General features: G+C 31.7%; 1 protein-coding gene across 16 annotated transcripts in view; it reads right to left on the bottom strand.

Annotated features, from left to right (window-relative positions):
• Positions 1–26,746, bottom strand: part of LOC141460499 (protein kinase C-binding protein NELL2a-like) — a 124,281-nt gene that overhangs the window by 9,719 nt on the left and 87,816 nt on the right. For all 16 annotated transcript variants that reach the window (XR_012462096.1, XM_074140546.1, XM_074140547.1 and 13 more), the window contains 12 exons: positions 21,536–21,658; positions 15,998–16,148; positions 14,163–14,442; positions 5,529–5,684; positions 4,392–4,520; positions 3,100–3,193; positions 2,752–2,943; positions 2,472–2,591; positions 1,515–1,638; positions 1,045–1,181; positions 717–953; positions 113–229 (listed from right to left, as the gene is read on the bottom strand). Coding sequence is in view for 15 of the 16 variants with exons in the window: in XM_074140546.1 (XP_073996647.1) it covers positions 113–229; positions 717–953; positions 1,045–1,181; positions 1,515–1,638; positions 2,472–2,591; positions 2,752–2,943; positions 3,100–3,193; positions 4,392–4,520; positions 5,529–5,684; positions 14,163–14,442; positions 15,998–16,148; positions 21,536–21,658 (1,860 nt within the window). In the remaining variant the exon portion in view is untranslated. The remainder of the gene's footprint in view (positions 1–112; positions 230–716; positions 954–1,044; positions 1,182–1,514; positions 1,639–2,471; positions 2,592–2,751; positions 2,944–3,099; positions 3,194–4,391; positions 4,521–5,528; positions 5,685–14,162; positions 14,443–15,997; positions 16,149–21,535; positions 21,659–26,746) is intronic.

Below are 26,746 nucleotides of genomic sequence, written 5' to 3'. Positions count from 1 at the left end.
ATTACCCAATATTAGAACTTTCAATATAAGGATAATTACGCTAAGACTAATTATATGATTAATTAGACTAAATTAATGAACATGCAGATTAATCAATTAAAAATATACGTACTCAATTTGCATTCGGTAGTATTGTCGGGTGGACATACACATCGAAAACTGCCTTCGGTGTTAACACAAAGAGCACTTTCATGGCATGTATGATTCCCAGTCCAACATTCATCAATATCTATAAAAACCAAAAGTTATTAATATTTTTATTAGGTACATATCATTAAATTTCATTGAAAACAATAAAAACAGAAGAATTCTTCTGTTTGAATTGTTAAGACCTTCTTTTTGACGATCTTTTTCAGAGTAGAATGGGCATTTTATTAAATCCGTATCTATACAAGAATAGAAAGAGCCAAGTAGCATCAGAAGAAAGGTTACGAAAATACGGTCCCAAACTAAAGTTTTAACTTAAATCTTTTAAGTCAAATGGAGGATTTGTGGAGGACACACAGAAGACGAAAAAAAGAGTTGATATCTTTAGACAGATTTCTACAAATCCATGTTCTAATGCCTATTATTTCAATTCGAAATCTACCTCACAAATTTTTTTTATTTTACTGCCTGATTAAAGAAAAAAGTTAGTATGGAACATACAAAAAAAGTTCATAATGTAGGAATAAATAAGATAAAACTACAGTAAAAACAAATGATCACAAAATTACCTTGGCAAAGACTAGCATGTTGCTGGTGTGGCAAGGATGGTATATAACCTGGGCCACAAGTGCAGTAATACCACCCTGGCATGTTAATACATAAAGAAGAATTATCGCAAGAGTGTAAACCAATTCCACACTCATCTAGATCATCTGCACAATTTGGGCCTTGATATCCAGCTCGACAAACGCATACTCCGCCGTCTACACATGTGCCTCCATTTTCGCAAGGTAAATGGCAAACAGCTGTTAAATATATTATCTTAATAATGTTTGTTTGCGAGGTATATAAATAAACAAATTAAATAGAATTAATTATGCAAGCAAAGTTACTAACGTGCACAAGTATATCCGTCACCAGTGTAACCATCCATACAAGTACAATGGTAAGAGCCCTGAGTGTTAATACAATGGGCATGTTTATCACAAGCATGGATGCCACTTGCACATTCATCCATTTCAGCACAGTTGAATCTGTTGGATCATAAGAGAACGGTTTAAGAATAAGAACTAAATGGAGGACAGCTGCTTTTGAAATTCCACTATGAGTGAATCTTCTTGATTAGACTTAAAATTTAATGAATATATTTTTATTTAAGAATACGAACGAATGGATACATTAAAAAGTATTTAGTTATTTTATGAATAGTTGAATATTCGTAGTTTCTATTTGTAAGAAGTGAGTAAATTCTGCGCGTGAATATGTGCTCATAACTGCCCAACTCGTTTTTTTACCTAACTCATTTCTAAGGCTAGAACTTTAAGAATGTACTAATTTTTTCTCAATCTATGTTTTATTCGTCTTACCTGTCTACTCGTCTGTGTCCAGGAAGACATTCACATTCATAGCTCCCTCTAGTATTGACGCATCTGGAATTACTGTGGCAATGATGTCCTTCCAATCCCCCTTCTGATTTACACTCATCGATATCTAACATTCAATAAAATTAATGATTAAAAGTTTCAATTAAAACAATATTACAGGCAATTAAAATCAGTTGTCATGTTCCAGTTCAATCGTAGTATTATATAGACATTACAAGAAATTAGCATGTCCCGGATCTTCCGAACGGGTTTGTTATATACACAATACATTCAGTCAACTTTTGAAGTTTCAATAAAATGTCACCATATTGTATAATCTCCGCCAGAGGCTGTTCATTTGCATTTCACCTTTTGCAAAAAATGTCTAGGAAGAACTTTTACTATAATTTTGTTACCATAAATGATTTCCTTGAGTGCTCTCGACAATTGCCCTGTCAGTATTAAAGAAGGAACAATTACTCCGAAAAACAAAAGTCATATTTTTTTTTTTCAGTTTAATTAAGATCTCTTTTTATTCATAAAAATAAAATATATAAAAATATAATAGAAACACCACCAAGGAATTGAAAAGTTATATGTTCATTAACTAACAGAAGAAGACTTAAACAAAATAATCAATATTACAAACACCTTGGAAAATTGGAAGTTACTTGAGAGAGACTCAATCAGCAAGTGCAGTGCGAGAACAGAAACATAAGTGAAGTCGAAATCTCTGCACTAAACTGATTATTGTACCTCAGATGACAGATGAAAAACCGGCCAGGGATACAATAAACGTGTAATCTATGAAGGATAAAATCAAAGATATTATCTAGCACTGGGGACCCAATCACGTTTTCAGCTAAAAGGTCGTTTGCAATGACAAAACTCGCGAAATCGAGTCAAGTCAATCTTTTTACTAAAATAATAATAATAATGCAATGTTTTTATAATACATACCGACACAATTGTATCCGTCTCCTTTAAATCCATTATTGCAGTGACAAGCATATCTGGTTTCCAAATTCAAACATGTTGCATTTTCGTGGCATTCATGACCTAAACTGCAATAGTCCACACCTAACATAAATAAATTAAAATTAAAAAAAGATATTCCGACAAATTAGGATTAATATGTAAAAAGACTGGGAAATAGAAAAAGCCTGCTATGGCTTGAATGTTCTTTTTTTTAAAATTAAGCAACAGAAGGGTAAAGAAAATACATAAATAGAATCTTTACCTGGACAAAATTTACAACATTCATCTGGGACACTAAATTGTTGTTTTTCAGGACATTCTAAAGCAGGACACATTGTTTCTGGATCGATTCGTGTGCAGTGCATAGAACCATCTCTGCATACACATTGAACACACTGTTTCAAACTCACTACTTCACTGTGTTCATACAAAGTACCGTGTAGAAAACATTGCTCTGAAATTTAATGAAATATTATATTGAATAAGAAAAGTTTATCTGGTTTTAAGTAACTAAATTCGTAATTTTAACTAGATTTTTAATAAAAAAACAGAAGCTAGCAACATTTGTGCAGTTATAACATTAGTAATTCTGTAAATATATTTTACTTACTGAGACATGTGGGACAACATTGGCCAGGATGAAGGACAGGTTTTTTACAGTTTACTTTAGGGCATTGGACAGGCCTGCATTCAACTTCACCGTGCTGAAAGTAGTAAGGAAAATGTTTTAGTAATGCTGCACTTATTTAGTAATGACTAAATAAGCCACCGAACATAATAAACTCTCAATAAAAAAATGAAGTGACAGGAAACGCGTTTAAATTAATGAATGACCATCACATAATCACATACATAGGACAGTTAAATCAAAGTAAATAACTCGGGACTTGAATTTGTTAATTTGAAGTTGAGAAATCAAGGGGAACGAAATTGTAGTAATTTTCAGTAATTTGGTTTAGAATATGATATCACAGATCTTTGTGCTGGGAGCGGTTTAAAAAAATAAAAAAAGTGCAAAATCTATTCATTAAAGTGGTACTTCTTCCGGTGCACCTAATTTGTCCAAAAATTTACTGTCGCTTCCTCTGGTGACACCTGAACGAAATATGAAATTTGGAATTTTTGCGATTTTCCGTTCCTGAGATATAGTGGATAAACTCCCTACAGACAAGTAAATTCAGTGAAAAACCTCAGCCATCAAAGACTGATGGATTAGAAAATGGCAAATATGTTGGAAATGAAGGTGATGTCCAGGAATTTCTCATCTCTAAACCCATCGAGCCTTAACCGTCTTATTATTATCAAATTTCTCGCTCCTTTTTCTCTAACAATGTTAGAGAATGCTATCGGGTTTTGGTAGGCAATTTTGTATGGTTTCATATTTTATTATGGTATTCAAAAACTTCTACTTTCAGTAGAACCGGTTCTTCTCTAATAGGACCTTGAGGAGTTTACCTTCCACCATGTCAATGATATGTCAATAATATTCCGCGAGATATGGTCTGGTATGGCAAATAGCAAGGCAGAGTTTTGATTAACATATCTCGGATACTGGCAAAAAAAAAAAAAGTAATAACGGTTTTATGAAGGAGCCTTCAATGTGAAGATAATCCTTCAAATTATATCAGGGAGTAGGTATTACTACACACTCTACTTCGGGAGCTGAGAAAGTTGTGTCTTACAACATTCTTCGCTTTGGAGGTACAGAGCAGGCAGTGGTACTTCATTTCTGCCGATTTGTGGTCGTCATACAAGAAATGTTGTAAATTGAACGCGTTCAGATCTTGTCTCCTCAAATAGATGTTGGAACAGAACCCCTTTGATATCGGGTTACAAGGTCACAGTTATACTGGCTAATTAGCAGAGATAGAAAGTAATATTAATAATAAATTGAATACTTACAACACAAGAACATATATCACAGTCGACTTGCCAAGATGCACCGTCTGCCCTAACGGTGCCATTAACACTACATGACTTGATGCAATCACAAACTTCTACATCGGATATTCGAGATTCGGCTGCTTCCAGCTAAGTAAAAAAAATAAAAAATATAGCACAAAGTATTTGTTTCTTTGTAATATTAAATTAAAATGTACTACAATAGAATATTTAAGGAATCATGTCACAAACTGATTCCGGATTAAGACATATTGATACAAACAAAATTTCCTCTTATTCAAATGTTCCTCAAGAAATTTAAATTAGCTTGACATCTCTAATAATACTGACATTTTGAATAATACTGGAATAAGAATAATCGGCGATTTTTTTAAAGTACGACTAAAACCAAATATATGCACAAAAAATGGAAGCTCTAAATTATCATTCTTGCTCCTTATTGCTGAACTTTAAGCGTCATAGTTAAGAATATAAGTATATTGTCTAATCCCAAGCCAGAGATATGACTTTTTCTTTATTGCTGTTAAAATTATGCCTAAAGAAAATTATATATATAAAAAGTACCTAAATAGAATATTATTTTGACAATAAAAGAACTTCTTTAGCTAAAAGGAAATATACTTGGTTTTCACAAACCTGCCGATAATCAATAAAACGACTAAAAACTTTAATAAACTCTGTACCCAATTCCCATCATGCGTTCAGTGCTTTCTTGTTGCATTTGTGAGCAATTTTTTCAATAAAAGAGGGTCAATAAAAATTGAAATTCAATTTTTCTTATTGAATTATACGTATTATTTTTACAAGAGAGAGATAAGAAAAAATAAACACAAAAAAAATTATCTGCAGCTAATATTTCTTTGAAAAAGCTTTATAGTAAATTTACAAGCTTTCCAAAAAATACTTTCCTTTGAATTTGTACAAAGTATATCCTAACATTAGGTAATGAATAGCAATCGGAGAGTCACTAAACAGCTCAGCGTTCCCTAACATAATAACCACGCAAGGCTATAAAACATGATGAAACAAAATGTAAAATGATTTACAAATTACTAAAATTAATAAACAAATAAGATGATACAGTTACACATTATTGTCAATATCTTACACCCTATTGTTAACTCGGGGTCCGCTCACCCTAGATTGTATCTGGGATAGCCTGGTTGTTAACGTTTCAATGGTTGCTTGTAACGTAGAAAACTGACCACATGTTGGACATGATGTATCTAGTTGTGGACACTGACTTAGATAGCCGTGAGCTCCTCTTATAATTCTCACATCTTGAAGTGCTCCCTAAGACAAAAATAAATTTAAAAGTTAGAATTATCATTAATGTTGTTAAGAAAATATTAGTTTCTGAGTTAAAGTCAATTCAGTTTGTACTTCGATCTTAAATTTAAATCAGTGAAAATATACACAAATAGTTTTAAATAAGCCTTGAAACTGTTACAAAATAATTAATAGACAAACTCAGCATCTTTTGATTTCTATTAGGAATTTTCTCATTCAAGCTTTAGGTTTCTAAAGTATGAAAGGCAAAAAAAAAATAGTGAAGAATAGAGAACGGATTTGGAGGATAAAAAAGAATATTTTAGTGCCCCCTAAATTTAATTTCTATAATTATAATTTTTTTCTTTGAAATGAGAGTTTGGTGCAACAGTAAAACAAGAATGGTATGGTAAAAAGCAGCAATTAACGAAAGGTACGTATTTCTGTTTCTTGTCTGAGAAAGAATTAGTATTCTTAAATTTTGTAGACGATAAAGAAGCTAAGTTAAGGGACAAACACAAAAATTAAAAAACTAATCTTTAGGATTTTTTCTGTCAGCTTTTAAAATTCGACAGAATTGCTAATACTCCTTTAATAAATAGATGCGATAGGGTTGAACAAAAAATCAAAATTTTAGGAAAATCGTAATTTCCTTAGAACTACAAAAAATAACTATAAATTTTTCTTTAAAAATTATAAATTTGTTGCATCAAGATTTACAAGTATAAGGAAAATGGATGTAGTCGTTTATTAAGTGGTAATGCGGTTTAGCTGACTTTGAGATTCTCCGACACGTAGTTGGCCAGAAATTCTTGGTTTCGAGATCAAACTGCGCTACTTTTAGATTTCCTATTCCTAAAAGCTTTACAGATTGTCAGGTTATAAGCTAGTCTGTCTATAAATAAAGAACACTCGTTGGAAGTGGGGTGACTGGAAAGTATGGGCATGATATCGTAGAATAAATAAGCGTAATAATAATGGTCTGAAGTAAAGAAGATGGCCAAAGCATCGAAGATTCTGAATTGTGCAGTAATGAAAAGGGCAAATTGAGTATTTTAAGGTAAGCTTCCTGGCGGGAAAGGATAGGTTGCTATTTATCGTCTAGATCCGAGAATAGGAGGTCGGAAAGAGGAGAGCGAAGACTCCCAGTTGAGGTCAGAGTTCTTCAATAAATGATTAAATACGTTTTATCTAATCATCTTTTATTAAAATACCGTAAAAGGGCAGCTTTGTTTCCGTGTTTTTAGAAAATAGATTTCAGGTATAACTGTCAGGGCGTCAATAAATACTTAATTTAATTAAGTTGATTGAGGAAGAAAAAACAAAACATTTTCTTAGACTTTCCCAAATGAACAAAATAAATGATTAAATGAGAACTTATTTATCTTCTTAATTAAACAAAATAAATGTTGTTTGTTCTAATACAAAAGAAAAGTATTTCTTTAATCAGAAAGTAGGTCGGTGAACTTTTCCTGATACTTTACTTTGCCTTTACTTAAACAGATATAATTTATTTTGTTATATAAATTTTTCTTTATTTCAACAGCAAAATAAATTCATATTCCATTTTTTTAAACTCTTGTTTAAGAAATTCAAAAAAGACAATAACTAATTGCCAATGGAACAAAACTACATACTTTAAAAGTACATAATCATTACTAAAGAGTTATGATGGTTTTTTTCAATTAATTTAGTTGTTAGGGCATAGTAGACTTCGATCTAGATGCAAAAATAGAACTCACTGATTTGAATAGATTTGTGCCAAGATGGTAGTTGCTAGAAGTTAAGGATGACCTAGTACACGCCATCTGAGAGTTCTTTAAATAAGCATATTGCAGAGCCCGCAAATAATGAAAATAAAAAGCTACACAAATTCAAAACCCATATTTCTCTGTCAGCTTATTTATTTTAAATTAAAAAAATCTAATATATGTAAATTCAGTATTAATTTGTAAAAAAAAAAAAACATCAAGTGCAATCTATGTATAAATTAAGAGTAGAACAAATTACAAATGAAACAAAAAATACTTATTACTTTTTTTATAGCAAACCAAATCTAATAACTTATTTTCCTTCCGACAGGACAGCAGCCAATGATAAATCATTCCTCATCCATGCCACTTCAATATGGAACTCGTAACTTCGTCACACCTCCTCACTCTCAGCTTTTTAAAACTTTCTACCAAATTGTAACATTTGCTTTCGCCTTCTAAGGTTATACTAGCAATTATAGTTCGTAATATGAGTTCATTGAATGTCCAATGCTTTTCTGCTCTTTTAAGCTATAACTTTTGTATTACACATTCATGGATAAAAAGCATCCAGTTTATAGATTTTATAAATATTTTACGCGCTCTACTGTCAACAGTGTGCTCAGATTTGATTTGTTTATTAAACTCTACGCAAGCAATCGAATATGCACGGTGATAAGCTAGTAAACAAGATTACACAGTTAAAGGCGACATTTGCGACAATAACTTATGAATGCATACGATTGTATGAGTTAAATCATCACATAAACCAGCCGCTAGATTGAAACTGTAGGTCTAGACTTTAAGTCCGGGTTGAACTTTAACTTTTAGTTTTCCTTCTACTCAAATTTTACTGATGTCAGGTCTGTGGAAAAGTAATTTTCAAAACGTAATGAGATATACTTAAAATTCGTAGGTCAAAGTATAACTATTTTGGAAGAGAATTAGTTTATGTAATTTCAATTTCGAACAAATACAAATTCTAAAGGTATTTTTCAAACTTTGTAATAATAAAAAGCTAATTTACTTAGATTACTGCATTAAAATTGTATTATACTACAACAAAAAAAAGTACCTCAAAAGAAATGAGAAGGTTCGGATAGTTAAATATGATACAAAGTTGTTAGATTTTTTTGTTTTGTTGGTATTGGTCAACTGAGGTCATCGTACCCAATAGTATAATGTGTGGTTTAGCTCTCTTAAATAATACTCTAAAAAGTCGATATCCTGTCTGGTGTCGTATTAATGGTCTCGACTGACATTGATGGGCAGCACAAGTTTTGAAATAAACACAATAAAAGAAAATGTAGCTGTTGCAAAGATTTCTCCAATACTATTAAAAGGTTAGTTATTGGCGCTGTTAATAAAAACGATTTAAATGTTCTTCATTATTAAGTACTTATGGAAACCATAGGTTCATTTGTGGGCCAAGTGAAATTCTTAATACGGAGTAAAGAAAAGTAACTTAATAACCACCAACTCAAATAAAAACAAAGTATATTTACATGCCTCGATATGTATCTAAAATAATGCCTTCTAACTGATTTTCCAATTCTGTAAAGATTCTTGTGTGTTTTGCACCTTTACCGATTAGTGCCACTATATGTGACCCACACTTAAAGAATCTAGATCTAAATAATCAATTCATGTCATTTACATATTCGCTCATAACTTCAGATTAACTTTCAACTAAAAATTTTACCGTGTTAAAATTACAGCTCTACAAAAATTGGTAAAAATAATTCTCATTTAAAACAGAAATATATGAAAAAATGTTCGTCACAAATTACTAAAAATGCAGTAGACTGCTAAAGTAGTCTTGCTACCAATATTGAAGAGATAAAGAAGCCTAGGCATATTTATTCATCCAATATTGGTTTGGCTCGGAGCCAACCAGACAATTCAGAAGGTTGATGCTCTTAGATATGATAATTTCTTGTCAGTAGTCTATCTGTCTAGCTAGCCTGCAAGAAGTTACACATCATAACACACCTGCGTAAAAAATTATATATCTATGTTCACTTTTCTAAATTTTAAATCCTTTATCGATTCTTAAGTCAATTAAATAAAGGGTTGACATAACTGATATTCTTAAGACTTCTTCCTAAAGACCGTTGAACGCAGATGATGATAATATATAGAAGTAATTAGAATATTCTTCATTTCTTTTTGACTCTCAGAACTACGTTTTGATGTGGGACTCAGGTTTATTGACGAAGTTGAATATACCAAATATAATCATTGGATAAATACAGAACCCACACTTGAAATGTTTGATTAATTTGGAAGGCTCTGTTATTTCAGCTGATTACAGCAAATTACAGTGTAAACAAAAATAAAATAAATAAAGGATACAAAGAAAAGCGAACTTTTCTTGGTATTAAGATTTAACTAAACTAATATTAAACCAATTTTATGCGTTGACTACCAATGCACTTGCATGATTCCTGGTATAATTCATTCATATATATACTTTGAAGGTCCACTTTCAATTCATGGTTGCCACTTAATTGAGGGATAGCGTGCAACCATATTTCCATCGTCTGCGCGATTTATTTTCACAGACTTTACTTTTTTTTAAGGAGTTTCTTTTGAAGAAATAAATATTAAAAAATAATTTAATATTTATTAAGCAAATTTTGAAGTAAAAAAAAATTGTTACAGCGAAGAGTGAGTTTTTTCCGAAATTTTGGGAAAATTTAAGCTTTAAATTATGATAAGCTGTAAGTTTATTATCTAATTATTATTATAATTTTTTTTTTTTTTTTATTTGATTTTAAGGTTTCGCTTTTATTAGTCCTATAAACTCCACCTCGGCTCTTTCTGTCATTGAAGTTTTTGTAATTCTGCAATAATAATAATAATAATAATAATTACAATAATAAAAATAAGGGATTAGCTCAGATGTTAGCGGATTGCCCCTCACTATCCGGGTATAGACAATGTCTGTAGCGAGGGAATGCTGCCCTACGGCTCTGAGAAAGATCCAGACGCTAATGATATTACATGTTAAAGCGCTAAAATTAAAATAATTAAAATAATAATAATAGTAACAGTACCGAAAATAATTTAGCAGAATTTGAACATTAGAAAGTAGAAGTTAGAATGCATGGGTTGGAGATCAACAAAGAGGAGTATACTGAGTACAAGAACGACATGGCCTACTATAAATATTTAGGATAAATGTGTAAAAAAGCAAACTGTTAAAGGCATGTAGAATCAAAAACCGTTTAAAAATATTTTTAAGAACAGAATTGCAAATTGGGAGAGTGAAAGATAATGATGAGCAAGGGGGTGACAGACAAACCCAAATATTCGCTCGCAACCACCACCTCTGCAGATTCTACATGCATTTTGGATGAACTGGAGAATTTATTTCTGTAGACTGGGAGTCCTCAATGTCACCTTGAGGATGTTTTTATTCAATTTCCCCTAAGGAAACTTTGCATTAGGAAGTGAACTGTCTAACTCACCCCCACCTCACAAATTTAAAATGAAAAGATGAAGTATGAATTGAGTAGATAAAGTTACAAGAAATGTCGGTTGAAATTAAATTAATGTAATAAATAAGATAAAAGAAAAGCTATTAGAGTAATTCATCACTACTAACAAAAAGAAGGACGATGCGTGCGTGCCCTTGAACATTAATCCCTAACGCTGGCTTATCCTCCTCCTAGCTCAGGGGATGTAAACCACTAGCCTAGTGACAAAGGACAAACCACTCCACACAAGCCAGTCCAGTTCAGGTTGACAACTATTTTCTTTTATATAATAATGTACAACTTATCTTCCCTTATTTTAAATTAAGTAATACAATATAGCCACTTTCTTTAATTATGTTTCAAGTTTTTACGATTAGGAAATAATTTTTTTTTTTTTTTAGAACTGCACAGCTGTTATTCTATTTCAGATAAGTTTTTTTTTTTTTTTTTTGCGCATCAACAGCTGAGGTTATTAGCGCCCGGAGCTTTTTCCAGTGCACTGACGGCCTCCGGACAGTGTTCTCTCGTTACAGACAACACTGTCCATCACCGGACAGTGAGCTGTAAGGAGCTCCTAGGAAGAGAAAATCTAAGGGTCAGCTGCTGGATTCGAACCCGGGACCTCCGCGTGGGAGTCCAGTATGCTAACCTCATAGCTAATCCCTTCCCTTCAGATAAGTTTGATAACTGAAATAAGTTTTACAATATTATATGAAGAAAAATTATCTTCGCTTAGATTATTTTTTCCTAGTAGCGTCTGAATTTTTGTCAATGTCAAAAGAAAACTCATAGGAACTTTTAGAGAAAGTAACAAAAAATTAAATGCCAGTCAGAATTAAATGATTCTGCTTGAAACCAGAAGTGCAAAGAGAAGCACTTCTCTTATATAATTAAAATAAATAATAAAAATTTGAATCGCCAAAGTTGACACATTCTCCCTTATATTACCAGAAACAAAAAAATAAAAAAGTTAAAACACTCACAGGACACCCTTTTGCAACATTTCTGCAACTACTAAATGACAAAAATTCTCTTCAAGTTCGTAACTTTACCAAATATAAATGGACGCCTTCAATAACACGCATGCTCATTGCAATAAAACTATAAAGAAGGAACAAATAGTGCTAGCTATCTCAGAACCCAGATCGCTATAAAATAATTGTTACATTTTAAACAAAAGTAACAGGACAGTATTAATTCTCAAGACAAACATCAACAAAAACAGAAATAAAAAGTAGATTCAGTAAAGTCAGATCCATCTATTTCTTTGGGAATTTTAACCACGAATTTCATTCTTCAACCTACTATATACTGAATAGTAACATAAGAAGAAGAAATAATGTTTAACTCTCACTCCTTCCAATAACCACTTTGAAATGAATTTTTCCCCAAAAAACGTTTCAAAGAAAAGCGATTCAGGTATCTAGTAAGAAGATGAAAGCAAATCGAAAACGTGGATAAACATACCTAGACCAATAATTTCCAAAAGCCCATATTTCTTCCCCCAGGGGATTCCGAAAGTGTATTTCCGATGGGACTCAAAATAAAAACTGCGATGTTTTTCAAAATTATTACCTAAAATACTGATAGTTAAGAAAAACGTTTACGAAAGACATAAAATTTTCAGTGCTCCCATAAAATTTCAATTCAATACTTCAATTCAGATTAGAACATTAACGTTAAATTGCATCAATATAAAATACCATAGGTAATGCAGAAGGAATGCCTAGCGAACAAACCATATTAAGCCGGTATAGTGTTATTATTAATTTAAACTGTCGTGGAAATGTAGTAATCTAAAAGAATTAGATTTAAGAACAGCCAGGGAGAATAGCTTTTTGTTGTCTTTAAGTATTATTTCAGCCGCAAACAATATTGGCTTATCAGATTATGTAACTGGAGAACCTATCTAAAACCACAAGGTGTTAACTGCAGAAAATATTATACCTTATATCGTACGCGTTAATGAAATTATCCTTCTTCTTTAATAATAACTATTATATGAAATGTTCAATTTGTTTTAATAAACAATTTTTTTCCAATTTTCAAACATACAATATTGAAGAAACAGTGGGCCTTTAAATTTAAACACTTGCTAGAAAATTTCATAATTTCTTTAGTAACGTCAAGTAAGAAAGGAACTTTAAATTTCAAAAAAATTTAAATGTTATGAATGTTTATTGTTCACTAGTGAGTTATTAGTCTTGGCGTTAGTTTACTAGTGCCATATCTTGCACCTTCCTTTGTTTCTACAATCCTATTCGATTAGCTAGTTTGATAATCTGCAGTCTTCAATACCATGTACCCACTTTCAAAATTTTAACAATGTCAGATTCCTGGTATAAATCTGGCATTCCTATTTCACCACGTCTTCTCTATCTAATCTGGCCAAGTCCTACGCTAGAAAGCTGACTTACAAATAGTAATATATCTCATTATTTAACTGCCTGTTCTGATCTCTGAACTTCTTTAGGTATTAAGATTTGTTATAAAGTAGTTATTTGGAAGTAAACTCAATATTTTGATACTAAATGAGGTAAATATAGTATTTACGAAGTTTCAATCAGGCTATCCTCTTTCACCTGACAAAGAAACTAATAGCGTGAATTCTCAAAAGTAAAGCAGTTTTATTAACAAATTGTTATTAGAGGGAGGAAGTTTTATAAAGTAAGGTGGTGAAGGGAAAATTATTGATAATTAGGTTAGGTTAAGCGATTATTAAGTAATTACGATACTGCTGAAACTTATTAAGGCTTCACTTCACCAGGAACCAAACCAATTTTAGCCAAATTCTAACTGGTTTCTAGCGCTAGAGAGGTAATTTCCCACAAAGCTTTCTCTCGTGCTGTGAACTTTAACCGAATTTATTAGTCACGATAGTTTTAGGGAAAAGAGTGGATTAACCAGCGAATTTCGGGAGATCTTTCAAAGGATGGTTTAGAGGACGTATGAGAAGAAATACTAGCATACGCGAAATAAAAGGAAAATGCGGAAGGGAAATAACATGTCAGTGATATAACAAAATGCTTGTAAGATCGCTATAGTTGGGGATAGGAAACATTCAGTATAATAAACATGTAACATATAAAGTTTTATAGCTCTTGGCATGAAATATTCAAATTAATGCATTTCATTAATCATAAAATTTTGGAAGTATAAAAGTACTAGTTATATTTATTACTGGATAACAACAGAACACAATTTCATGGAATAATCATTAGTCATCTAAATAAGTTATTAATTCAATAATATAGACATAAAAAAGTTACCTTAAAGAGGGAATGTCTATTATTTCGTTGGCCGACCCAAAGTGAGAGTTGTGGAAGAGTAAAATTAGTATCCATCGGTCGGACCAACACCCTCCTATATACTGGATGACAATCCACTAATAGTTGCACCTGTGAGCCACTTACTGAAAGAGCCACTTTGTGCCAGGTACGATCAGCTAACCTATATGGAAACGTTTCCACATGTACAGCTGAATCCAAACGAGATGTATAATGTAATCTTACTTCGTCTTTACGGCCGCTTGATTGAAGTTCTAAGTACCTGCATAAGGACAAAATATTATTATATTTGAAAAAAAAGGTGCCTGTTCTAAGGTAATGAGACTTTAATTTCACACATTTATGTTTTATAGTATATAATAAAAATCTTTTCCAAGAAATAGCAAAGTTTTACGAAAAGGTGCACTTAAGAAAATTACATTCAACAAGGTAGTAAAATTGCAAAAATATGAAATTTTAGTTAAAATAAAATCTACTAATTCTCAATTTTCTGCTTATAACAGGAAATATAAGAGAATTATATATTTTATTTTAATCCTTATTCTTAAAACAAAAAGTGATTTGAAGCAAGTAAACAAGGGACATAAAATTTGTGCTATCATTTACGAATTTCATTCGGAGTTTTTGGCTCCGATCTACTTATTTGATGAGTGCCTGAATGGAGTTACAGTTCAACAAAAGTTGAACAACGACGAGCTTTTAGTGCTCCAAGAAACAAGTGATATGGATCTTCCATAAATATTGCGAACAAAAACTTGACTTTATAAGGCGTTCAATTAATTTAACTTTTTTGTTAATGCAAAATGTTGTGAAATATATTGCGAAATCAACTTGTTTGTTCTCTCTCTCGAAAACCATACCTCTAAAACCCACTTTTTCCTTTAGTTTGGGTGAAAAGGAGGTACTACGATAATCATTCAGAAATGAAGATTTACAAACTCTCTTTATATGATGTTCAAACTTGGTTCTCAAGAACTTATCCAATTCCGAAGGATATCTGATTTCCCTGTAACTTTCAGTGATCCTTAAAATTCAACAAAAATTCGATACTCACAATTAACTTAACATACCATAGTCTTTACATTACGAAGACAAATCTCAAGAGTTAATAATATCCACTACTGAAATAATTCTAATATTCACAATATTACTAGCATTCTAATAATCCCACCGTAAAAGTAAGACAAATATAAACCAAAAAATATAAACAGGATACTATACTGCTTACCATTGAAGGGTCTAATATTCATCAATTATTTTAAAAATTAAATAACAGTTGGGATAAGTAGGTAGGATCATAGTGTTGTCCCGTACCAGCGGGAGTCACCAAAAAAAAATTTTGTCTTTGAGATTAAGTATTGAAGGTAAAGAAGTTGGAAAAGAATCAAAGAGACATTAACGGGTGCACCAGCCTAATTATTTATAAAAGGGCTTAGGCGGAGAAAACAGAAGTTTCTTCTTCCCCTAAGTGGCAATCATGAATTATGGAAGGTTTGCTGATAGCAAGCTTATATTGGATACCATGAGCACGTTTGGATAGCTAGTATTTCACCAAATAGGTAGGGTAGCTTCCTGAGTGCAAGAATAGTAATGTGAGAATGGAGTAACGGTAATCCCACTATTTAGATCAGGTGCCCGTTTGGATAATTCCAGGTATATTACTGGATTCAGTTGACGGGCAGGGAAATAAGTGTATTACTTGAGCTAGGTTCCACGCCGTTCATGTTCTCCAATAATTATCACATACATTGTGATTGCGCTTGTCACTTTTTGAGTTATCCATACATAAATTACTAAAAATAATCCTAAAGTTGTACCTGTTAACACCTTGAGAGAATGCGATGAGTGTTCCAGAGTTGGCTAGCTCCTGTCTGATCGATGCACTTAATGTAAACTCCGTACTATCTTGTAGCAAGGTTACCGCTTGTTTGTAGCCCACCTCTGGCAAGCGTAAATCCCTGTAGCTACCTAACAGACATACATTTTCTCAATATCTAATGAAACTATTGAAATTTAACAATTGCAATTCATAATTATTTTAAAATTATTTGTTTTTCGTTAATTCATGTTTTTGTTAGAATGTTTCTTGAAGAACACAGTTTTCTAAATTCATTCTATAATCTTTCAATTATCTCTAGTCAATTAAAATAGAATATTAATGCAGCGAACAACGGAGGTGGATGGCATAGTTATACTATTTACATACATACATAATTCACAACAATTAAAATTTGTATATGGAGAAACAATGTAAGTGTGTAATAAATAAGAGAACGCTTACGTTTAAGTAAGCATACCGTCTGCCCAAATACAGACAACATTACCAGTTGAAAATTAATCTAACACAACAACTGTTACAACAGTCAGGTTACTTAATTCTGCTGACACTATCGTGTTACGGTAGCCGTGGCAGTTGAACACTCAATTTAAATAATTGCTATTCTACAAGAGCTTTAACACAATTACCAGCTCCTGCATTTGTCACTCTACAAATGGTCAATAAATTTCCATTTCGCCAAGTGCATTAGATAAAAATTATGTTTAAAACTGTAAAAGTAATAAAAAAAAGACGATTAAAATTTAAAATGTTAAGATCACTTAACTTTATATACATGAAGGATTCCAGAAAAGTAGAATTTAAGGCCAAAATTTAACGCCAGCTTCTTTTAAGAAGTACTTTTAATTATTTCGTTTTTAATAATGAATATCTGGTTTTATCATAAAAACAATATTTTTTAGAAAAAAGCTCAAACGAGGTTGTTCAAGATTTAAATCAATACTCATGCAGGCTATTCACTTTAATTTCAGAAATTTCAGGAACAGTATTTCTGAGGGGTTCTCAGGGAAAGCACGTGACATACTTCTTCTTTAAGTATTACTTTGTTAAAGTCCCATGGTAGCCCAGTGGTTAAAGGCGAGAATTGCAAAACTAAATAGTATTGGGTTCGATTGCCTAGTTTTTATTTAATGTTGAATGAGAAATTTGAGTGATGTATGTTTGCTAATTGTCTTCGTCCAGGCAATCTAAACAATTGGCATAAATCGTACCAGTTTATTCATATTATACTGATGCCAAAAAAGGCATTGACGGTTTTTAAGGGTTCACTACTCAGCCCACAAAACCTAATAGAGGATTAAGGTCGACCGACAGCCCTAATGGTAGATGCACTCTACGTTCTGAGATTATAAAAGTATTAGCCACCTGTAATTATGTATGCGCATGAATCATGTTTTTTAACACAAAATGAAGTGAGAGTTTGAATAAAACGGATCTTGATTATTCAGAATCTATTGCGAGGAACGAGATGTGAATCAAGAAAAAAATCTCGAGTTTGGGTGACTAATCGCTATTTCTAAATAACGATGAAAATAAAACGGTAAAGAATTAGATGGGACTGATCTTATAAACAGAACAGACGAAAACAGATGAAGGCCTTGCAGAAGAAAGAAGAAAAAAGAGAACAGAAGAATCAGAGGAATGCGTTGTAAAAGGAAGAATCACCTTTTAAGTAATCTCTTGTCTTACCCAGAATTATAAATAACAACACCTTGCAATTTACTAAATGAAGTCCTCTATTAACATTAAACATAACAATAGAAGAGTTTTATATATGTATGTGCTTATATTTCAAATAAAGTTCAACCTTTTCTAAATGTCAGGTCTTTAACTTTAACTAGGGCATTATGAATATGCTTTTTATTAATGAGAGCAAAATTGTAATATACACACACATCAATGTTTCTACAAATAAAAATAGTTAAAAAGTGTACTTACGGATTTATATTATATGAAAATATAAAATTGACTCATTTCTATTTGAACTGATTAATTAAATTAATATTTTGCATTTGGCGCAAAAAAGAAGTGCGCTTCTTTTTTAGTAAATAAAAAAATCATGCCTTTTGCCATGGTGACAGCTGGACAAAAACCGTTCGTTACCTTAGGAAGACGAAAAGGTTTGATCAGACTGGCACTTCACACAGCACCACAATACCTCTAAGTTTGCAGGCCGGAGAGTCCCCTACTTTCCACATAGACAGGAGAGATACCCACTGAAGGATTCGGGCCCCATAAGGAGGGATGCAGCAAATATCGTACTTCTCATATCCTGCCACGAAGAATGACCTGGCTTACCCAAACTAAGTAGGGTAACTTTATTTCCCTATCCCAGCTCACTGAGTTTGTAAAGAATTCCCAAACCATTTTTGAGCTGGTAACATGAGTTAGTACTCATGGCTGAAGAAAGGCAATTATGTTTATTATAATCTTATTCATTATATTTTTATTATAACATCATTATATTTCTTGTCGAGGTAAACCACAGGAATATTCAAAAGCAATGCTTGAATTTCAAATTAGAAGACAATCTATTAATTAATAATTGAACAAAGGAACAGAAAAGATGAGCAAAAACTGTTCCCAGGAATTAATAAGAGCACAAATTAAAAACTTTTAAGTTAAAAATTTATTCGGAAAAATTATTTTAGGGAGATTCTGGATAATGCGTCATTTTCTGTTGTTATCAGTTTTTGGACCTCTTCGGATCTAGTTCTACCTCCAGAAATGGTTGCAATAGGTTGTTTCAAGATTTGACTACAATTAAACAAGTATCATCAATCATTTGGTGGATGTAATTCAATTATTGTGACAACTATTCAATCTTTTTACGAAATCTTTGATCTTAAATTACATACAAAGGTTTTGTTATTGAAGCTGCTACTGTCTTCTGAACGATAGTGCATCCACACTTTTAGGATATGGCGTTGTGTGCTCTACAAACTAACACAACTATATTTATAAGTCGTTTTGTTGTTTGTCAACATCCAAAAGGGATAGTAAGCTTATCTAACTATGAATATAATGGTCATTCATGGTTGAAGATTTGTAAACATAAAAAATATTCTATAATAATCCAAATCTTTACACTCTTCTACTATCGAAGGAGTGAAGAGTGATTTCTAAGTTTGCTGCCGTACTTTAATCAAATAAATAATAAATAAGTACCGCTAATACAAAACTTATGAATAAGAAAAAAGTTAGGGATCAAATTCATTTTTATTTAAATCCTTCGAATAATGCCCATTCCAGTTCTGAAATTAGAAAGTGGTGTCTGACATAAACTTTGTAAAATGGTAGTCGAATTCACTCTTGTCAGATAGGAAATTTATCGGAAAAGAAAAATATGCGAATATTGAAACATGAAATCAACACTGCAATACACTGCAGTCCTAAAGCATTATTATATCATATATTATATTTGTTCAAATCCTGATATTGAAGTAAGTTTTTATCTGGAACCGCAGCTTAAGTGAACGGTTTTTAATCAGCACAGATTTTCACGATAGTGCGAAAAAGGCACTATCGAGGCGAAAGAGGCCTCTTCAAGGTCTCTTCAAAGAGGCCTCTTCAAGGTCTCTTTGAAGAGGCCTCTTCAAGGTCTCTTTGAAGAGGCCTCTTCAAGGTCTCTTTGAAGAGGCGTACTAACTACTGTTACTTTCCTTTAAATTAAACAAAAAAAAAAAAACCTATCATATTTTAGGACGTTTGGTTTGCTGGTACACCGAAAATTTGTCAAAAAATGTCGTTTAGTAGCTAGCATTGGTCTTTTGCTCTGTAAACATTTCTTTATATATAAATTTATACTTACATATTCGCATAGTTTTCTTATGCAAGAAAATTATAAAGAAAGTTCTTTATTTTATTTTTTTATTCTAACTTTTATATTTCTAACTTTTGAATTCTAATTTTTGGAAGTATTTTTTGTGGTCTTTCTTGTGAAAACTGTTTAATTCGGTTGTTTTTATTAAATTAATATTATTAGTTGAGGCACAATATTATTCAAGATAAATTATTCAAGTGTAGTACCAACAAACAAAAGAGCATCAGTTAAGCTGTTATGTTAAATTAATTACAGGAGAAGTTTGTAACTTCAATGATGTGCGGTTTAGATTTAATACTGCATACCATTTTGAAAGGCGGTTTTCAAACTATGAGGAACTAGATAGTAGTGACAAAGAGAAGGAGGAAATAGTTGCATAGGAACTTGTGTTCCTCTAATAGTTTATGTTTAGAATTTAGATAACTTACTAGTAGATGTATGGCGGTGTAACTATTAGAACAATTTAACAGCGCTTCCTAAATAATCGTTTATTATTCAGGTTGTAGCCGTAATGAATAACTTCATTTGTAAACATAAATTCTGGACCTCAGAGACCAAATTCTACCAAGGAAACACAATAACCGAATAACTTACAATGAATTACACGTTAAAATTATTTTAAATTCCACGAAGAAAATTCTTTTCCTCGAATGAACAACATGAAAGGCTCTCCCGTTAGCAGAAGTGTTTACTTATGCCAACGACTGCCAGGAAAGACTCCGAATTCCTTTATTTTTAAAAATAAATAAATAAACTGAAGCAATCACACCAGTACCAAAAAGCAACTCCAATATAAATTACAATATTCAAAGGGAATAGGCAATAAAAATGTTAATTTTTAATGAATCAATGTACAATGCACGAAAAGTAAATGAAATAGGTAGGTTAATGAGAATTTATTTAAAAGCTTTCTAAATTAAAAAAATAAAATTAATCATCAATTTTAATATTATATTATTTATTCACGGAATCATTAGTTAAAACTTGGTACGTTTAACCTCTGATATTATTATGTAAATTAGTTTCTTCGTAGAATTAAGAAATAACATTTTACATCCGTTTAATTTCGGACAGAACATAACGAAATAATAAGCTTAGATACAAACGCAAAGAAAGAGATTATCTTACCATTCATTTATTTGTTATGAATTTAAAGTTGAACAATTTGTTTTCCTGCATAAACAGTCTTCAATGTGATTACGTACATTTTACTGGGAGCATATTCCGATTACTAGATTTTTAATTATTATATTTTGAACGGCCAAGAAAACTAACTGTACAGTTAATTAACCCGCATAGCCACGCCCTGAAGAAGGCAATATATTTGTCGAAACGTTGGCAAAAAGACGAGTTATTGTTTTTATTTGGACCGATTTCACGCCAATTTGAATCCTTAATATACTGACGTATGGTGGCAATAGTGACGGTCAGGCCAGGTGTTTTGGGCTCAGCACATATTTTTAACTTTACGCATATCATGGCATCTCAATGTCTGCGTTTTACTAGTCAGAGTCAGAAGAACTGGTGGGAGTTGGAATTAGTTAAGAATTGAGATGGAGCAGTATTCCGCACGTCGAGTTTGCTTCCGATCTGGGGTCATCAAGGATTGAACCGATTACACCCTTGTGAGATAGTTCTAAAATAAAAACTTGATTAAATAACAAACTACTACTACTAATGATGACTGCTACTAACCCTGTAGATAGAATGCTGGGGTAAGGCTGTGTATTCCGGATGTAATGGAGACGCCCTGCCTTGTAGAGTTGTGCAACTGGAGCACACCAAGTAGGTCCAGCCCCCCACTAACATCCTCTCCACCTGCACACAGAAAGAAAATCATAAAATTAGTATTTATTTGCTGGAAAGCTTAAATAGATGAGACTTTATATAACATTCAATATATTATAAGTGTAGAACTTCAAAACTTTGTAGTTTTGAGAGGAAAATTAATCTACTGAATGGAAAACAAAAATTATTTCCTAAACACTCCAATATACTCACTACTACTGCTCTAGCAAGTTCTTTATGCAAATGAGGGTATTCTTAAGTATAAATAAATCATTGATAAAAAGTAAATACATTCAAATAAGCATCTCATAATATTCAAAGAAAAGAATTTGAGACTTATTTCTGTTTTTAGCACAAAAAAAAAAGCATTAAAGAACACATTAGTCTTTTGCTTGTAAAACACAATCGAAATAATTAATCTCGTATAAGAGTTAAATTATATTCTCTTTTAAAAAAATAAAAACCTCATAATACGGCAGTTTTTAAAATAAAACTATTAAAAAGATTCAAGACTTCCTTTATCTTTATCTTTAGCAAGGATTCTCACCTCTTTCAACTACTTTTGTGGAAATAAATATTATTTCTCCATTAAATAAAATGTTTTAGATTGAATTAATTAACTTTGCACTGCAATTAAGTAAATTCGATCTCTGGCAAAAATCCGAACTTCCGTAACTTAAGTAAACAATGGAGTAAACTATTTGGGAAGAAATCGTGTCGTTTTTCCTAACGGATTAATCAAACAGCCCAAAAGATCCAGTCTTCAGGCGGCTATTTTTAATAAAAGTATCACACGATTATTTTCGACTTGCTTTAGATATTTGCTAAATCGACATCTATAAGCATCTCTTAAATCGCAGGATCGATCGATAGATGACATTAACACAGTCAGCTGTCAACAAATTTTGCTAGGCAAACAAACTTACTTATCAGATTTCTTTAAAGACTCCTTTTCGATCCACTGAAAAATTAAAATTTTCTTTCATGAGACAATTAGCCAAGAAAATATGATTAAAAATAAAAACGTTTTCAACAATTTGTAATTGATAAAATGTATTATTTATTATAAATGTATAAAGAAGTGAAGTCTATAGCAAAGTTGTTTTCAGCTAATGAATCCTTCATGAATATTTCAAGATAATATACGGACAAAGTTTCAGGGCCACAGGTGGATAGTTAAGTATTAATTATAGTTAACTTACTAAAACTTTCCGCTCATGATATTAGCCAGCCTACTCTTTTACATACATTGCCATGTACATTATTATACTTCCATAGCCCAAAACATGTATTGAAAGGGAATATTTTTAGTAGAGTATTTGGGGGTAGTATTAAACAGGGCACGAAAATAAGAGATATTAGTAACTTTAGGCCAAAAGAGATAACATGTTTATGCATTATCTATCTGTAATTTTGTGCACTGTTGAGAAGAGGTCACGCGATAAAGTTTTCTTTTTAAAGAAAGGAAGGTAAGAAAGGGTTACATCTGTTTTTGGTTAGTCAAAAATAGTTGTGCAATTCAGTCCTGTTTCGTAAATTTCAATAATATAAACTGAACAAAATAACTTGCGACTTTTACAAATAGAAAACTAAGCCAATCACGATAAGAGCAAGAGCAAACATTTACAAAAAAAATGTATTGCACAATTTAAAGTATCGATTAAATTTATAGATAAGTCTGGAAAGAAAGTGGATACTCATAGGAAAACATAAAAAAAGATCAGAAACACAAGGGGAAATAAATATTCGGTTTTTCTTTACAATAATAACAAGAAGGGAGGATAAAAAATATTAAAAGATAACAATCTGAAAATATTTATTTTAAATACAACTTACATACAATGCTCTGCCTTTATTAGTGACTTTTTAATTAATCATTAGAGAATTAAACCTTCAACAATTAAAACTCCCATATAAACCCATTTAATCGTTTGGCAATTAACTTGAACAAACACTTCATAAGGTTAATTCCATTTTATACCATCAAATCTAAATTAATCCCGTTGTACAAAGGACCAACTGAACACTGAAGCACGCTTTTTCCCTCCGACCCTCACAGTGTATCTCTCTCATTCTCTCCAAATAATTATGTTGTTGAATGAAGAGCAAGAGGGAAAATCTCATCTTTCGCTGTTCTAATTAATTACAAGAATATAAAGCAAATTGGATTATAAGGACTAATTACGTAGTTTCCCTCATAAATATTATTTCTTTTTAAAATAAAAGCTCGCCTTTTTAAATTATTTTTATGACGAAGATTTTCATTTATTTTGTGGTTTACTCAATTTATTTATTATTTTTTAATACCTTTATTCTATACATTTTTAATTAATAGTTTCAAATGTTTAGGCTAACGTCTTAAGGATAAGGGATTGGCTTTTCAATGTACCTGTACTACTACCTCCACCTCCAATGAAGGTGCAGGTGCAAATGAATATAATAAAAGGGTGGTTTAAAAGATTGCAAAATGAGTAACTCTGCAGGCTTAAAGGGAATTATTTGAGTGTTTAGACAACCTTTGAGGAAAGTGGCTAACTGGTGTAAATGTTTTTAGGGATCAAAAGATTATTTTTAATATCCAAGTTTACAAAACATTGCATAAGTAGTAAACACCTGCTAGGAGAACAAACAAAAAAGTAAAAAATAAAACTTCCTTTAAGCCCTCCCAATTTTCTCTAAAGGTTGAAAATCCACGGGGATATGTATCGCACTCAAAAAGAAAACTTATCCTAACTTGGAGATATGGCTCACGGACCATAAGAAACTTAAAATTATGACATGTCTTGCAGGGGACATAAGGTAACACAAAATCTGTGCCACAGCTAACGTTTAAGTATGCTTTTCAGTTATTTATTAATTTACAATGTTTGTGATGTTTTTGATTTTTATATTTAATTTTAAAAGAAGTACTAAAGAAAATAAATCAAACATAAAAATGACATTTAAATAAATAAAGCTTTAAAATTCAAGTCCCACAATAATTTATTAATGGTAATAATTAAAACATTACTTTTTTTACTTTTTATAATAAAAGCATACAATATCGATCTGTTAATGGGGTGACCTTTGCTACATTGTGGACATTAACCTTTCGCGTGTTAGCATGCCTTTTTTCCCATTTTACAGTGCACCTAAATCCAGTTGCAATCATTCAAAAAACTTTCCAATCTACCGTCGCTGCGTGTAATATAAATTGTCCTATTTTAAGAAGTTTGATCTCTACTGCAATTTTAATTTAATAGCAGAAGAAGGTTGTAAAAGAGTTTTCTTTATTGCTGTTTCCTTTCTTTTAATAATTCATTTGAAACATCCCGAAAGAAATCTATTAGATATTGCTTTTTTAAACTATTTTATGGATATTTAATGTTATCAGATTATAAATTTTGCTTAAATGCAATTTTATGTCTGACATTTTATAACCGTTGTTAAATAAAAATTGGCCAATAAATCACAAATTAAAATGTTTCATTATGTGAACCTTCAATGCAGAATCAGACAATATCTAAAATATCAGAAGTGTCTGCAAAATACCAAAACGAAATATCAAGTTTAAGTTAATGATTTTTATTTTTGTGATCTATAAAGATCAAAGTACCCACGCGCACACATTCATGAGATCGTAATTACACATACAACAAAACGAAATATCAAGTTTAAGTTAATGATTTTTATTTTTGTGATCTATAAAGATCAAAGTACCCACGCGCACACATTCATGAGATCGTAATTACACATACAACAAAACGAAATATCAAGTTTAAGTTAATGATTTTTATTTTTGTGATCTATAAAGATCAAAGTACCCACGCGCACACATTCATGAGATCGTAATTACACATACAACAAAACGAAATATCAAGTTTAAGTTAATGATTTTTATTTTTGTGATCTATAAAGTTCAAAGTACCCACGCGCACACATTCATGAGATCGTAATTACACATACAACAAAACGAAATATCAAGTTTAAGTTAATTATTTTTATTTTTGTGATCTATAAAGATCAAAGTACCCACGCGCACACATTCATGAGATCGTAATTACACATACAACAAAACGAAATATAAAATAATTGTTCCCATCATAATATATAAATCGTTGAATATGACTTAAAAATATTTTTTCAAATTTGGGGATCTCCAAAACTTGAACGAACATATTCCCGATGAACACCCAAATACCATAATCAGCTCAATTGAATACTTCCTTTCAGTAACAGCAAAGGAAATAGGTAGAGTGCAGCGCCAGGGAAGTGATTGGTTCTACCGATTGATTTTAATTAATATAAAACAGAAGAAAAAATAACTTACTTAAACGAAGCGCGGTTCGATTTGCAAAACCTAATCAATCATTGTGTCAATATGAATGAAAGTTAAAAATGAATGGTTGCCAAAATAAGAGTAGGTCATCTTAAGGCAATGGAAGTAGGTCTCCTTCTTAGGACCAAGGAATAGGGAAGGCAAAGCACCCATCCACAACAGCGACCTGGCCTAATGAACTAAGTAAACTAAAGAAGTGAATATATATAGCTGCCAAGGACATTCAAGTTTTTCAACAGAAGGGTATTTAATAGAGAGAAAATGGAACATTGCAGGGCTAGATAGCAATTAGCGATGATTATATCCACGCCCTTTGCCACGATGTCCGAGCCCCCACACTAAACTCTTTTCCTTAACAATTAGAGGTAGGAGCTATTGTTCCACTTTCGGATTTATTAATCAGACCATTTTCAATTCACTCGTTTTAATAACTTTATAATTATTATTATTTTCTTTTGGCGCAAGGACTATTAGTAGTATTTGTTTTCTTCAACACGCATCAAAAGTATGCGAATATTGGCGTGGGACAAGTTCGCTGCCAAATCTCAGTTTAATAAGTTATGAAATGATATTTTAATTATTTTCGCCAAATCTAGCGTTATCAAGGGAGGCAGATTTCTGTGCATCCAGCAGAACTTGCATTCACAATTCCAGAGTGAGTTCACAGAGGTAACGATCAGAAAAACCTCAGTGATGACATTGCTTGTGAGGTTATTGGTTATATTTTTAGTGCATTGCCGGACAGTGTTCTCTCATAGACAACACTGTCCATCACCAGTGAGCTGGAAGAAGCTCCTAAG

The sequence above is a fragment of the Rhodnius prolixus genome, unplaced genomic scaffold, assembly GCF_049639745.1.
Source record: "Rhodnius prolixus isolate KJV_2025 unplaced genomic scaffold, Rpr scaffold_6, whole genome shotgun sequence".
In the NCBI taxonomy this organism is placed as follows: domain Eukaryota; kingdom Metazoa; phylum Arthropoda; class Insecta; order Hemiptera; family Reduviidae; genus Rhodnius; species Rhodnius prolixus.
The sequence above is the reverse complement of the archived record's forward strand: the minus strand, read 5'-3'. Positions and strand labels throughout refer to the sequence as shown.